This window comes from Filicampus tigris, chromosome 8 (genome assembly GCF_054856515.1).
Source record: "Filicampus tigris isolate MCC_2025a chromosome 8, RoL_Ftig_1.0, whole genome shotgun sequence".
NCBI lineage: Eukaryota > Metazoa > Chordata > Actinopteri > Syngnathiformes > Syngnathidae > Filicampus > Filicampus tigris.
Genome location: NC_141224.1, coordinates 6,706,314 through 6,722,036, shown reverse-complemented (window position 1 = coordinate 6,722,036; position 15,723 = coordinate 6,706,314). Strand labels below are relative to the sequence as shown.

The 15,723-nt window shown below is 41.8% G+C and overlaps 1 protein-coding gene across 2 annotated transcripts; it reads left to right on the top strand.

Annotated features, from left to right (window-relative positions):
• The first annotated feature begins 13 nt into the window (after nt 1–13).
• LOC147143269 (telomerase protein component 1) lies at nt 14–15,464 on the top strand. 2 transcript variants are annotated; one of them, XM_086037452.1, is made up of 13 exons: nt 14–284; nt 2,843–2,949; nt 4,314–4,549; nt 5,220–5,343; nt 5,588–5,709; nt 6,809–6,895; nt 7,190–7,279; nt 7,555–7,643; nt 9,605–9,818; nt 11,019–11,141; nt 11,367–11,532; nt 13,877–13,962; nt 14,074–15,464. In XM_086037452.1, the coding sequence occupies exons 1-13, from the start codon at nt 195–197 to the stop codon at nt 14,163–14,165; spliced, it is 1,626 nt and encodes a 541-aa protein (XP_085893578.1). In that variant the 5' UTR covers nt 14–194; the 3' UTR covers nt 14,166–15,464. The 2 variants fall into 2 exon arrangements, with proteins under 2 accessions (XP_085893578.1, XP_085893579.1); XM_086037453.1 differs by having other exon boundaries at nt 2,817–2,949.
• The last annotated feature ends 259 nt before the right edge of the window (nt 15,465–15,723 follow it).

Here is a 15,723-nt window from a genome sequence, read left to right as displayed (position 1 = left end):
GACCGACACGTCTTCCGCATCAACATCCGGCAACACGTTTGCCCAGTCTTCATTCCCACGTCTCTACAGTATTCAATGAAATCCGCTTAGCGCCTTTTAAATGACAAACCTACGTGTTTTTTCCCCTTTCACAATATCTTCGCATTTGAGAGCCAGTGTGTTAGTCATAGAAGCAGAGGGGTTTTGAGGCCCAAATGGGGGAGGTGAGGAAGCTGCAGAAGAAGTTGAGGCAGATTGAGAATCTGGAGATAAAAATCAATCTCAACCCTGAGGAGAGATTCAAGGTATACGAGCACGCTTATTGTCCATTTTCTGGTTGTGTCGAGGACACGTTTATCACATATTTACATAAGTAAAGCTTTTACAAAACATAAATGCACGAAACAGTTCTGTTCCAAATATCGACGGATTCGTGCTTCACTTTTTCCACATTCTACGTTCAAGCCTTCTTTGCAAATTGGCTAGATTCACTTTCTCTCAAAAGTATACAGAGAACAACCAAGAATGACAATGCGAACGTTGTTTTCCAAGCTTTCAAATTTATTTAAAAAACAAAACACACACACATTTCCATCAGCCTTTACCCTTGAAACTTGTACACGTAGCAAGTGTACATACACACCCTTGTAAAAATAAAAAAGCCTGTTTTTTTCAAATGTAAATATTGACCAGGATAAATCCCTTTAAACTGTTTCACCATTAATGTGAACTCCTCAACTCAATTAGGGAAAAAAAAAAAACATTTTGGGAGTGATAAGACCAGTTTTCTTCTGGTCTTTTCATCAATTTTGGAGGGAATTCCAATTCTTGCTATTGCCACTGTTCAGCCATATTTTCTCCACTTGCTGACTATTTTTACTGTGTTCCATCTCATATTTAACACGTTGGGAATTCTTTTGTAACCTTCTGACTAATACCAGGAACAATGAATACTCTGATGCTGTGGAAGCTCTCTGCAGACCATGGCTTGTGCTGGAAGATTTGACCGAAAAATGTCAGGAAAAGCACAGAAGAACTTTATTTGGGGTTAATCAAAGGCACTTTAAATGTATGTGATGACTCCCTTTAACATGAGTTCGAATGTGATTGGCTAATTTCAAACACAGCCACCGTTACCAGAGGCTGTGTACACTTGTGCAATCTCAGTTTATCTTTTTTTTTTTCCAGGTGAATTGAACATGTCATGGGCAAGATTTAATGGTGGAAACGTTTTTTTACATGATTTATCTTGGTTGCAGTCTTCTATATCCAAACCACAAAAACCTGGCTTTCGAACAGGGGTGCGAAGAGTTTTTCTATCCATTGTCATTTACAGTATACAATTTGGGCCCCTGCAACTTTGTGAACTTTCCTGGCAGCTCCTAATTGGAAGTCGGAACATAAAGAGATTGCGTTGTGGGTGGGCTACTCCAGATTCATTGATCCGCGTTCACCCGACACTTTAGTGCTGCTTGTTTCTTTGCAACATTTCAAAATATGTTGCTTTCAACGACACCGCACTGGATGTAGTGTTGTTTCAAAACATGCTTAATGAGGACGCCGCACCAGGCCTTCGTATACATCAAAAATACCAGTGTATGAAGCACAACTTCTCATCTTTATTGTTGAAACTGTGGTTTTTACAAACTTGTAATGCATAAGCCATTTTTATACGATTGCTATTAATCCTTCCAAAGATTCATTAACATAGTCTATACGTAAGACATTTATTAATATTACATGAATGTTTATACTACACTGTACAGATATCCAGTGGATATAAAAAGTCTACACACCCCTGTTCAAATATCAGTTTTTTGTCTTTTTTTTGTCACACCAAGCTAAATCATTTCAAAACTTTTTCCACCATTAGTGTGACTTATAACCGGTGCACCTCGACCAAGCAGAAAAGGAAAGTAAGAATAAACAACTGAGATCATAGTTGCACAAGTGTGCACACCCTCTTAGAACTGGGGTTGTGACTGTGAGAATTGAGAACTAACCAATAACATTGAAACTCATGTTAACTCTGTGTGACTATTTAAAGTGCTTCTGATCAACCCAAAATAAAGTTGAGCTGTCCTAGGAGGCAGTAGACTGTAGATGTCTTCATACAGAACATAATTCCATACTTCCACACATACTTTATGTATATCCTTGATGCACAATTTCTCCAAACTGTACATATATCATTCTAGTAATTGTTTTACATATCAAATAAAATATGCTCAAAATTAAATCGACATTAAAATTATGTATTAAATTAATCATTTTAATACAAAATTATGTATTAAAATTATGTATTACACTGATAAATTTAATACATTGTAATCCTAATGCGTACATACTGGTATAATTAGATTTGTAACGGTTAAATGCATTTTTTTGCACCGCGATAGGAATTTGTAATATTTTTGTTATGCATCAACATGAAATATTACAAACACATTTGAGTGCAGTTCTACCCCCACTGCAAACTGCAACCCCTCATATATTATTATCCTTGTAAAAGCAACATTTTTGATTCAGCTCTTGTATTCATGATCTTGTGCGGCGATACTTAATGAAGTGCCGCTTTTCTCCTGACACGAACCCGAGTCGGCTGACCTTTTTTTTTTTTTTTTTTTTTTTTTTCTTCCCTGTGAGTAATAGACAGAGTGCTCCTCTAACTCAGCAAAGAGACACTTAATGCAAAGTCACTTGCCTTAATTCAAACACAGCTCAAGACGGCCAGACAGGCGCGGCTGGCTCGTTGACGCGATATTAAAAAGGAAGCTGCGCGAAATATATCAGCCGTGCGGATAAACAACCTGTGGCTGCTCCCGCTTGCTTTACAGCCAATTTCTCGGCGTCTCCTTCTCAGATCTCCAGGAAGGAGGAGCTGCGGTGCAGATTGGCGGAGCTTCAGCTGCAGCTCCGTGGCCCGCAGCAAGCCCCTGGGATCCCAGAGGCCGACATGAAAAGAGCAGCGTAAGGAAGCGAGCGGCGGGAAGGGCCAGATGGAGAGAGGCGTCATTAGTCCAAACATTGACGTTGAAGCATTTGATCTTTTTTTTTTTTTTCTCTGTGTGTGTTCGTGGTTACAAACACAGTGGAGGTCAAACACTGTCTTTAAGAACACAAGTGAACTTTCTCCCGCTCATTATGCGCCGCGTTCACGACTATGAAAGCCCCCCCCCCCCCCGCCGCCGCCGGCCCCGGGGCGATTAAATGAAGTGATGTTTGGTTATTAACATCAAAGTGAACAAAACGCACAGATGGTGTTCATTTTCATCAGCGGGGACACAACAGGTTGGCTTGCTCAGCGCAACATAGCGTCCTTTAGCGCAGTGTTTACTAACCTTTATGGAGCCAATGCACATTTTACATTAGAACAAGTCGTCCACAAACCTTTTAGACCAAATACCACATAAAAAATGGAAAAAAAAACACTCTCCAAGTATCAATGACCAACATTAAAATACAGTAGCATAGTAGGGCTAACGTGGAATTAATACCACTGCAAATCACTGTAACGTTATACTCAGTTTGGACTTTAACACTGTGCCTAAATATAGGAAAACTGAAATGCAACTGAACTGTAGTTGAGTAGCGATTCTTTCAAGTAACCATTAGAGTGAGCCTGACAACCACAAGTGGTACGAGTACCTGCGAATCACTGTATGGACAAATTTCACAATACACCGGCAAATAAATGTCAGAAGAACAGTATGCAGTGGTGGGGGTTCTTTCTGGAGTAAAGTTCAACAAATGCTAAAGGGACAAAGCGTTGTACAAAGTCAAATGTTCTGCCTGTAACTCTGGCCAACACACATTTTGCTTCCAAGAAAGTTTCAATGGTGTTAGGGTATTTTTCTTGTCGCTGACTCTGAAAAATGACATTGTTTTTGTTTTTTTCCCCCTCTAAATTGGCTCTTATTTTTGAGATATTGTATTTATCTGTTTTTAAAAAAAAGTGTTAAAACGCAAATTTTTACATTGGTATTCTCTTCATGCTACAACTTTAATGAGGCTGTTTTTTTTGGTTTGTTTTAATTCATTCACTGCCTTTGACAAATGTATTTGTCTTTTCACAGTCCATCCATTTAATCCCAGGAACCTATTCATACTTTTTTCATTTTTTTTTTTTCAAAAGTAGGGTAAAAGAGTGTCTGGCAGTGAATGACTTAATAGTCTTATCAAGAGTCTCGCAATTGATTTTTTTTTTTTTTCCTCCTCAAATACGTGTCGAGGCAAAGGAGCACATTTCAGCATTGACCTGAAAAGACACTGACAGCGTCTCTTCTATCCGTCACGCTTATTCATTCAGCCCTTGTTTTTGCGCACTGGCACAGGGAGGACGGCCCCGAGGTCCTTCCATCACAAGCGCCCCCGGCCCCCAAGACCTTGAAGGGCCTGAAGGAGGCCAAGCCAGCGCCGCCTGCCACGCAGAGGGTGACAGGAGGCTCAGCGGAGACGGCTCGGCACCACCAAAGGGCACGGAATGTCACGACGGCGTCACGCGAAGGACGACACGCGTCCGAAGAGCGCCCGGATGGCCGTGACGGCGGGAGGCAACTGGCACGAGAAGGTGGGATGAATCAAACAAGCCGGTGGCCTGAATAGCATCCAAAAACAGGACTAGGAGCGATTATTATTTTCTTTTTGCTCTTAAGTGTGACGATTGGGAATTAATGAATACAATTAAGCAGAAGAGGTATTAGAATTTAGTTTGCTAGTGCTGCTCATAATATTTAGTCGGGCCCGATCAATCAGGATTTTTTTTTAAGGCTGATGGCGATTACGATATTCAGCAGGGTTAAATTCCGATAACCGACTAATTGGTTGATTACCGGTAAAAAAAAAAAAAAACATAGTGAAAAAAAAATAACATTTTTTGGTCACTTAACAAAACAACAAACATGAATTACTGGGAGATTTGACTGTTTTTACTTTAGTATTTAATTTGACATCATAGAAAAAAATGGGCTGATTTTAAAACCTCATCTGATTTTTGAAGATTTTTCTCTGACGCAAAGTGATTTTTTTCGGGGCGGGGGGGCATGTTTGAACGTTACCTTTAATGTTGTAAAGTGGAAAATAATCTGGAAAAAAAAGTCGATTTTTTTTTTCTTAAAAGAGTTCATATCAGCAGATTAAATTTGCCTACCAAAAAAAAATCTGAGGTCGTCATTAGAAATGGAATTGGGCACGTGAACCTGAAGGATGAATCCAGCCTAAATGTGTTCCTTTTTATTTAGATTCAGAGCTGACATCCCTGAAAACGTTTTGGCAGAAGGCAAAGTTCCGTTTGAGGCTGTTGGAGGGTCACAATGACATCGTCACCTGCGTGCTAGCCGTTGACAACCTAGTGATTTCGGGCAGGTAAAAAAAAAAAAAAAAAAAAAAAGTGAATAGTTTTGAGTGTGATAGGGGGTTTGAGTGTTTCATGTATTATTCAACGTTAGTGTGTGATCTTTATTGCATTGCATTACCCCGACTGTAACATTTAATAGTCTCTCTCTGTGTCCGCTGGTTTATGTTCCTTCCACCCGCTCTGATCACTGGCCTCAGATCTCCTTGCGGTTTATCTTAACTTTTCACTCCTGCACTCTCTGCACCTTTCAAGCCGCGATACTACCGTCAAGGTGTGGCACGTTCCCACGGCAACGGAGCACAAGAACCTGGGGGGTCACACCGCCGGGGTCACCTGCCTGTCTGCCCCTCCTGCTGTGTACTGCAAGAAGCTGGGTGAGGATAGAAATCTCTCCAACAAAAGATGATTTGATAAGTATCTCGATTTGGTTCGATTCGTTAAAGACGCATCTTTTCAATACAAAACAACTTTGCGATTCAAATTGTTTTTTTTTTTTTTTGTCACACCCCAAGCTGAAACTCAACTTTATTTATTGAGCATGTTAAAGAAGCAACCCTATTGCTTTGCAGCCATCTTGTTGCCTGGCAAAAACTATGTTAGTTGAGGAGCTTCATTTAGACAGAAGTAGTGCTTTGCCAGAATCCTGTGGCATCTTGGTGCTAAGAACCGTAGGTGAGTGTAGAAGCTACTTTTAGACAAAAGTAGTGCATTGCCGCATCTTGTTCATTTTTGCTGCCAAAGGACTGTTGAATTGAGTCGAAGCTCCTTTTAGACAAAAGCACTGCATTGCCGCATCTTGTTAAATCTCACTGCCAAGGGACTCTGTTGAATTGAGTCAAAGCTTCATTTAGACTAAAGTAGTGCAGTGTCACCATCCTGTGGCATCTTGGTGTCAAGTAACTTTGTTAAAGGGAGATGGAGATTAATTTAGACAAAAGTAGTGCACTACTACCGCTTTGTGCTATCTTGGTGCCAAGAAACTATGTTTAAGTGAGATGAGGAGCTTCACTTAGACAAAACTAGTGCTTTGATGCCATATTTTCAAATCTAATTAGCGGTTCGAAAACTTTTTTGGGGGCGAAAGTCAATTACTCTCGTATTTTCACGCCAGCGGTCTGTCACTTTTTTTTTTTTTTCCTTTTCCACCAAATGTAGTGACGTCTGTTGCCTCCAACAATAAATGAGGGTTCACTGTATACACACACACACACAAACCCCCCCACACACACACACGTGTGCGAATGCACGTAGACGTGTGTGTGCAGCGTGTTAATTATTGGAGCGCTTCATCACGTCAGGTCCAGAGAGAAATGAGACTCTTGTGTCTGACTTGACTGAGCGAGAAGACTTGAACTCATGCACTCAATACGTCTAGTCTATTACCTCGTCCCAACAGGGGCATAAATAAAGCACTTATTTACAGTTATGTAATCCCCTCTTGCCCCCCCCCCCCCATTGCCCCCCTCTCCGCAGCCTGGTCGCTGTCGTTGCCAGACGACGAGAGGTTCGTTTTGAGCGGCTCGGCGGACTGCAACGTCAAGATCTGGGCCCTGAGCGTCGGTAAGATGAAGACGCAACAGTACGAGGCGGCAACATCACCGGGGCACCCGCCGCGGTGTTTCTTGAGCAACAATTTTTTTCCGCGCGGTACAAACGACAATTAGGGCCTGACCGAAAAGACGAAAAAAACGACCACAAGGATAAAAATCGCAGGATTAAAATGAATAAGTTTTGTCCGCTACGTTCACGCAGCCACACACAATTCTCAGGATTTATTCTTCTCAACCAAAGCCAGCTCAACTGTACTGGCAATTAACCCCGTAAATCCCCCCCCCCCCCATTCCTCCCACGCAGGCCAGTGTGTGAAGTCTATCTACACGTTCAACGCTGTGACGGCGCTCTGCTTTGTGCCCGAGGGCGACGGCTACATCGTAACTGGATCAGGTGTGTGTGTGTGTATTCTATACTTGAATGTGGAAGGAACAAAGAATGTCAGTCAAAGTCCACCGCGGACAAGGGAATGTGCTATTAAGCCGCGTATACACCATGAAGATGAATGCGACGGTCGCGTGTGAGCGGCTGGCGCACACGGGGGCGTAGGCGCACAATTTAGACCAGGCGGAGGGGCTCAGGTGCGTCGGCCGTGACTGGCAGTAATGGCCGCCGCGCGCCTGTCGCCGAGCGTTAACCTCACACTCTGTCACACCTCCGCGGCGCAGACGGGGGCAAGGTTCAAGCCTGGAGCTGGCGCACTTTGGATAACTGCCAATCAATCAACGCACACCAGGAAGCGGTCACCTCCATTCAGGTAAGTGGCTTGCCATGGCGACGGATTGCTGGAAAGTCCTCATGGAGAGACGAGTTGCATCTTTGATTTGACAAAAAAATACGGCATAGTAACACAGTAGTGACATGTCAAGCCAAATATTTTTTTCTAGAATAGGTTCTATGCAGGCCCACTAGTTGAAACAAGGCATTCTGATAAATATTGCGTTTGTGCAATATGAGTTAAGCTCAGGGGGCGGCCATTTTGTCACTTCTGTCGACTGAAAATGACATCACAGTTGCTCAGGGCTCAGGTAACGACCAATCACAGCTCACCTGTTTTCTGAAGCTGAGCTATGATTGGTTGTTATAGAACACATTCTTGAAAAAAAATACGTTTTGGTTGATTTCCCCTTTAAATCGAATATAAAGATTTCAACCATTTTTGCCACATTTTGTACTTCATTTTAATGGACACTGTGCTGCTCCTTCAGGTGTGCGCACCTTGGCCACCTGGGGGCAGTATAATGCAGACTAGGGATGGGTGCGCACTAATATCAGGTATAGGTATCGAGTCAATCTCGATACCTTTGCACCTTTGAGTGACTGTTCTGCCTTTTGTCAGAAATAAAAGAAAGATCGTTTTAAACTGCTCGGTAAGCCCCAGTAATATTAGTTGATCTTTGCAGAGGATAAAGAATATATGCCAGTGAGTGCAGTGGACCCCCACTATTCATTGGGGATACGGGCTGACTGCAAATGGTGAAAGTCAGCAATAAAGTGATCCATCCATCCATCTATCCATTATCTGTACCGCTTATCCTCACAAGGGTCGCGGGGCGTGCTGGAGCCTATCCCAGCTGTCTTTGGGCAGTAGGCGGGGGACACCCTGAATTGGTTGCCAGCCAATCGCAGGGCACACAAAGACAAACATCCGCACACACAATCACACCTAGGGGCAATTTTAGAGAGTCCAATCAACTTACCATGCATGTTTTTGGAATGTGGGAGGAAACCGGAGTACCCGGAGAAAACCCACGCAGGCACGGGGAGAACATGCAAACTCCACACAGGGAGGCCGGAGCTGGGATTGAACCCACGACCTCTGAACTGTGAGGCGGACGTGCTAACCAGTCGACCACCGTGCCGCCGCAATAAAGTGATACTCGTTATAATTTGCTTGAAAAATACAAATGCTAATAAGCGGGATATCACATTTAAAAAAAAAAAAAAAAAAGAGGGAAGGAACTTCTGTTTGACAAGGCTTTGTCATCATTGTCTAATTTTTGCTATTTGTTTGTTAAATTTGATGGCCCTATAAAAGGTGTTTAAAAAAAAAAGTTTAAATTGGATTTTCCAAAACGAATGATTTAGGCGTGTCAAAATGATCAGCGCAAAATGTATTAACATTTTTGGAATATTGTGATATTATATCAATGACATATCCCCACTGTTGAGTGTATTTGGACATGTTTTGTCAAGCTAGCACTACACCATCACCTTCCGCGTTAGTTTCTTCCGCCATTTTCCAAAGAATTTTGGCTCATCCTTTCCCAGGGGATTTGTGAAAGAACCTTGTGTGGCTATCCACCTTCCGAGCGAGGTTATTTTTAAGCTGCTTGCGGATGTGAAAGACATAAAAACAAATGTTCCTCCTTCTCTAGTAGCGCGAGGACACATTTTCAAGAAATGCGTATGTAGAAAAGCCTCTGGGAAAATCTAGCCGCCGCATCTTATCCGAGCCCGTTTATTGCTTCCAAATGGGTTTTGTTGACATGTAAGCCGGCCAAATGTACAGCAAAAGCCTTTTTTTTTTATGATTATTGAAATCCAGAGCTGTTTTTGTTCAATTTGCAATCATCGCAGTATGCCTGAGGCATTCAAGCGTAGCTGTCATTGTTCATCTCTCCTAGCGTACCCTCCAATTCTAAACAATTGCCCCTTGAAAGCATACACAGGCTAGTGTGTACAGTACACAGGCGTCACCATGACAACCCTCCACAGTCCCAGGGTCCGCTGGTGTTCAGCGGCTCGTCCGACGGAGGCGTGTCCGTGTGGGAGAACCGCTGCAGCGAGCGAGACCCCCTGAGACTGCTGCACGGCTGGAGCGGTCAGGTGACGGGTTGCGCCGGGGGGCGCCTGGCCCTCAGCCCCCGCGGGGAAAGAGTGATCGTCGCGTACGGACGGCCGTGGCTCAAGATCCTGCACTGGACCACGGGTGAGTGGGGTCAAGTCATAATGGAACAGTTATGAAATAAAGTTGTAATCTTATGAGAGAAAAGTCAAAAATGTAGTAATTTAACATGGGGAAGGTGGCAGTGTTTTGAGAACATTTTTGGGGGAAAAAGACGTCATTTAAGTCAGGTTGTAAAATTGCGAGAAAAAGGTTGCAATTTCATGAACTCATTCACTGCCAGACATTTTAGGACACTAACGTTTGAAAAAAAATGGAAAAAACTAAATTCCTGGGATTGAATGGCTGGACTGTGAAAGGACGTGTAAATTCGTCAATGGCAGTGAATGATGTAAAGTTCTATCATAGTGAAGAAAAAGTTATACTTATATGAGAATATAGTCATTATATTTTGAGAAAAGGATCCAAATTTTCGCAGTACGAAAAGGTTAGCATTTTATTTTTAAATGTTACTGTGAAGTTTTGTAATTCACTGAGATTAAAGTTGAAATATGAACCAAAAAGTAGACAAGGTATCGTAAGAAAAAAAAACTGGTTTGTAATTACCGTATGTGAGAATAACGCAGTATTACTACAAAAACAAGGTTACAAAAGTATGCGAATAGTTAAAATTATGACGAAAAAAGTAGTCGTTAGTAAAAACGTCTCAATTTTATCACAATAAGATTGTTATACAACAAGAAAAAAAGTCAGAAATGTATGCAGAATAAGTCATTCTATTGTGACAGAAAAAGTAGTGGCATAAATAAATTAAATTATGAGTATATAATCCAAATATTATGAGGAAATAAGATGTAATTTTATAAGAATAAAATGTTATACCGGTACAAGAAAAACAGTCGGAAATTTAAGCAAATAATGTCGTAATTTTAAGAGGAAAAGATGAAAAAAGAAGTTAGTACAAGAAAAGTCCAAATTTTAGAATGAAGTAATTATACTACAAGGGAAAAAGTATGATTTTATGAGAATATATCATATATAATACAAAGTCTGAATTTTCTAGTTGTAATGTTCCCCCCGTTACCTTAATAGTAAAACATTTATAAAGAATAATGACTTCATTTTGTTGTCTGCGATTTATAAAATTGCTGTCGGGAGTTCACATTACATAAGAGAGTTTTCCTGGTGCTTCGTTTTCTTCTCGAAAGTGACGACAGGATTTTAAAACAACAACAGCGGAAGGAAGCCTTCGTATTTCACCTCACATCTGTGCAATTACCACAGGAACAGTATCCAGACTGACCAATCACAGCAGCGTCACCGGGGTGACAGACTGCGTGCACCAGACAGCCGGCCTCCTAATTGGCTCCTGCTACGACGTGGCCAATGGCGAGAGCGCGCTCAACTGTGAGTGCAACACTTTAAGGCACACGTACAACAAGGGCCTGACCGATATGAATTACAATACATATAGGGAAAAAAAAAAAAGTCAATTCAGACAACCGATTAATTGCCGGGTTATTTAAAAAAAAAAAAAAAAAAGTTACGAGCTTGGTCCCGAAACAAATTGCGTCAAGGTATCACTGTACTTTTATTCCCTCTTACTCTCCATCCTTTGGTCCCTCCCTGTAGTGTTCTCCCTGCCTCAGTGTCGCTACCTGGCCTCTCTGACCTGGCCCCGAGCTCCCAGAATGCTTTGCTTTGCCGCGTGGACCACGGGGAGCGGTGACCACCGGTGGGTCAGCGGCGGGCGCGACCTCGTCGTGTGGGAGCAGCTCCCCGGCACCACTAAGCAGAGGTACGCTGCCGTCTTTAAATAAAAAAAAAAAAAAAAAAAAAAAAAGGGGCTTTCGGTTCAGACCGGTCAATGATATTCCCTAATTTGCATATTCATTTTTTCCCCCCCTTGCATTGCTAATTGCATTTGTTTAATGGGACATTTTAATTGCTTACGCACATCTGAGGGTCTCTGGAGTGCCTGCCCACCCATCAAGTGTGAAATTAAACTACAGAGTACTTTTTTTGTGAGCTCCCTGTCAGAAAATGTTATAGGCTAATTTAAATAATGGCGCACCCCAACACTGTTTCTTCACCCATGACTTGACAGCTGCACGGGTGAAAATCTGACACTTTCTTTGCCCCGAACAGCGAATAATTTCCGCCCTCCGTCAAATGTTTGCCAGTGTTAATGTTTCCAACTGTAAATATTCCACAAACTATGATACCAAAGCTTACCCCCCTCAGTATCTCCCTAGTAGATGCATCAGTAAAATCGTTCCTTGACATCAACTTACTACTTTCCTATTAGGCTTTGGCACTATCTTGTGGCAGGCATTTCAGGATAGGTTCCACAGAAAAAAAACAAATTCATGAATAGTAAACCGGGAATATACGGTAGCTTTTATCGATTTATCTGATTTATTTGTCAGAAGAAACGAAGATTTTTTTGGGGCACCGTCTGTATTTTAAAGTGGTCCCAGCTCACGTTCACCAACAACACGGCTGCAAACAAAGAGAGACTATTTTACAAAAGCAGTCAGTGTTGTGATTTGGTGGCATTATTTCGGAACTTTTTACCGCAATATCAAAGCTTTTAATTGACGCAAAGCTACAGTAGGGCGGAGTAATTATTTGTTTTATTGGCGCAGCGGTCCCCATATTGTTTTTAAATAATACAACTGAATTTATTGCAGATGATTTTGTGGAAACTCAAGTTAGGGCTCTGGGTCCACATCACGACACCTATGACATCGCGAACATTAGGAAATGAATATAAAGCTATCAAACTAAACCGAGCATACCTTCTTCCGCGTATTCCTACGCCACTGCACAAACTACCGTATTTTCCGGACTATACTATATGGCCACAATGGCCACATTATGCCGCCGCCCCTGTGTGACCTATATCTTTGCTACTGTAACAACGAAAATTTCCCCACTGTGGGATCAATAAAGGCATTCTTATCTTATCTTATCTTATCTTATACGCCGCTCCGGAGTACAAGTCGCACCAGCCATAAAATGCATAATACAGAAGAAAAAAACATATATAAGTCGCACTGGAGTATAAGTCGCCCCCCTCTCCCTCCTCCACCCCCTCTCGGAATCCAGGTTGCCTATGTCTCGTAGCGCAAATAAATGTGTCCATATAAATCAAATTAATAACATTGTGCGCTTAGCACACATCATTTCCACCGAGCTACGATGGTAACATTTAGCTAACATCCACACATGTAGCATTACAAGAAAGTTACGGTGAGATAACTTTAAACTCACCAAAACGGTCGTAGATCGATGAAATAAGTCTTTTATTTATCGCCGACCATGTAGAATGTTTCCAAGTCTCCAAAAGTATTTTTGTATTCGGTCGTGATTATCTCTTCTCTCCTCCGCTCTCGTGTGTGTGTGTGTGGCTGGCTGATGATTGCGGGACCATGCACTGCCAGGCACGGCGCCTTTTAAAGGAACAGTACACTATTTTGTACAGATGGATTGATAGTCAAATTGTCTTTTTATCATACTATTTTAATTACTTATTTAACACAATATTAGATTTTAACTGTTTCAAGTATTCATTTATGTGAGGCCAACCTATGAAAAAAAAAAAAACGCGACTTGTAGTCCGGAAAATACGGTAGTTCAATGTGTGCCGTTCGGAACCCTGTATGCCGGGACCGTCGAGAACCGAGGACTCCCTATATGGACCTACACGGCAACATGAAAAAACAAAACAAAAAAACAACAACAAGAAGCAAAAAAGACGACTTCAAAGCATTCAAGTAAATTCTGCTGCACCCGTGACTCACCGACATCTTCGTCAGGCTCCTCTTGCAGCCCTGTTTCTCCCAAAGATTCCCGCTCAGTGGTCACCATGGTAACGGCAAAGCCGTTGGCACACCCCACAGTTGAGGGTCATAGGGGCAATAGTCTATTTGCATGAGACATAACAGCCCACCCAAAAACTAATGTTGTTGCTGAGTGTAAAAAATTGATGGCAGCCACTTGTGGCTCTAAAAGCCCTGACATCGTCAAAATTGTTATTTGCCCAGTGTTGCACTAGCTGGGTTATTATAGACCCTAATAATGATAACCACCACAGAAAACGTTGTAAAAATGCCCTAACGTGACTTTAAACTCAACAGGGGAGACATCACCGTTAAGAGAGACGTCCGGTTAGAATTGCCACTGGAGTCCGAGGGGGACACGGAGGATGACGAGGAGACGGACGGTAAAAGCCGCACGCTTCTCCCGCCTTCGTTTTACCGCCTCACGGATTAGAGCGTTAATTTTAGAAGACGTGCATCGTGACAAATTCCTGTGGCCTCCTTGTTAAACTTAGAACACCTTGATGACGACGAGGAGGAGGAGGCGGGAGGAGATGAGGACGACGCAGGGTCCGCCGGCTCGTGGTTACGTTGCGTCCTTCAATGAGAGGCCAGGATGGAGACGATAGACTAGAGACTGAGGCTGGATTTGCATTGCATGCTTCAAGTGACACAATTCATTTTTGGGGGGCTCTCAAAAGGCGCAATTGGGATGCGAGTCGTGGCAGCGTAAAGAGAAAATAAAATAAATAAATAAAAATCAATCAGCTCTCTTCCAAATGTGGTTATGTATGGGACCAATGAGGTTGCAACGTGAATCTACTGATACATGTCGTCATTTCAGGTAATGAACAATCTATATAATAATATTTTTATATAATTTTCTATATTTAAAAAAAATATATATTTACATTTAAAAGAAGGGTGGGAAGAGTCCGCCTGGGCCAATTAAATGCTATGTAATGTTTGATGATTGTGTCTTAATCTCATATCCAGTTATTCATATACAATACTCTGGGAAATAAACATATCCAAATAACTGGCCCATATAAACATGTACAACAATCTTGTTATAAAGCTCAGCATGTATGTAAACCAATCTATAAAGAAACAAAAGAACTTCAGTAAGAAGAAACGTCAATGCCCCAACGCGAACCATATTTCAAACTGTTTATGAAAAAACTAAGATAGCATCAAGACAGTTTCATACATTTTTTAATTTACGAGACGTCGCTTGGTTGTTGTTTTTTTTGCTTTGTGTTGGAGAGCCAAAATTCAAGGGACGAGCAATCCTCATATTACACCGCATGATAAAAATGGGGGGTAAAAAAATGAATTAAGTTAGTGGCAACGAGAGTGAGTCATTGCACTTTTGAACGGGATTAAACAGTCAAAAACAAAATGAGAACACTTGCAAGGCGCTGCTGTAAGCCACTACTTGCATCGGGACCTTCACAGTGCGAGGCCACACCCCTTAAAGGACAACAATCAACACATATACTGCAGTATGTCATTACACTTAGGAAAAGCAGTTTCTTTCTTTCCTTTTTTTTTTTTTTTTTAATTTACACAATACAGTTCTATTAAAAACTCACCAACAAAAATGTTTTGGTGAGGCGGGTCGGATGAATGTCATTTCAATTAATTTGAATGAAAAAAAAATTCAAGGGGAGCACTATTGTTTACACGTATGTTGTCACTGCCCACGTTTGACGCTAGCGGAGTAAACACAACCATGTCAGATATGAGTCACTATTTAAAAAAATAAAAATAAATAAATATTTCTTGGCATTCAGTCAGAATTTTGACACTTGGGACCTGCAGCGTTTTTCCAGCCTACGTGAGTGTTTGTCTGTGATTGTTTCCCTTGTAAATATTAGTTGCAATAAATCCGTCACAACCCAAATTTGCATCTTGTCTTTTTTTTTTTCTTTCTTTCTTTTTTTTTTTTTCAAACGCCCACCTGACCCTGGGTGCTGCAGAATCACCGGCTTACCCTGTCACGGAGCCGGTGTGACCTATGTAAATGAATGTGAATTCAATTACACTCCACCTTCTCCCTCCGCTTTGTTTTTCCCCTCTCAAGCTTCCTGCAGTTATTGTAATTGAAGTTTTTTTTATTGCCCTCACCCCCGCCCCTTCTGCTGCCTACGAAATGAGCTTAT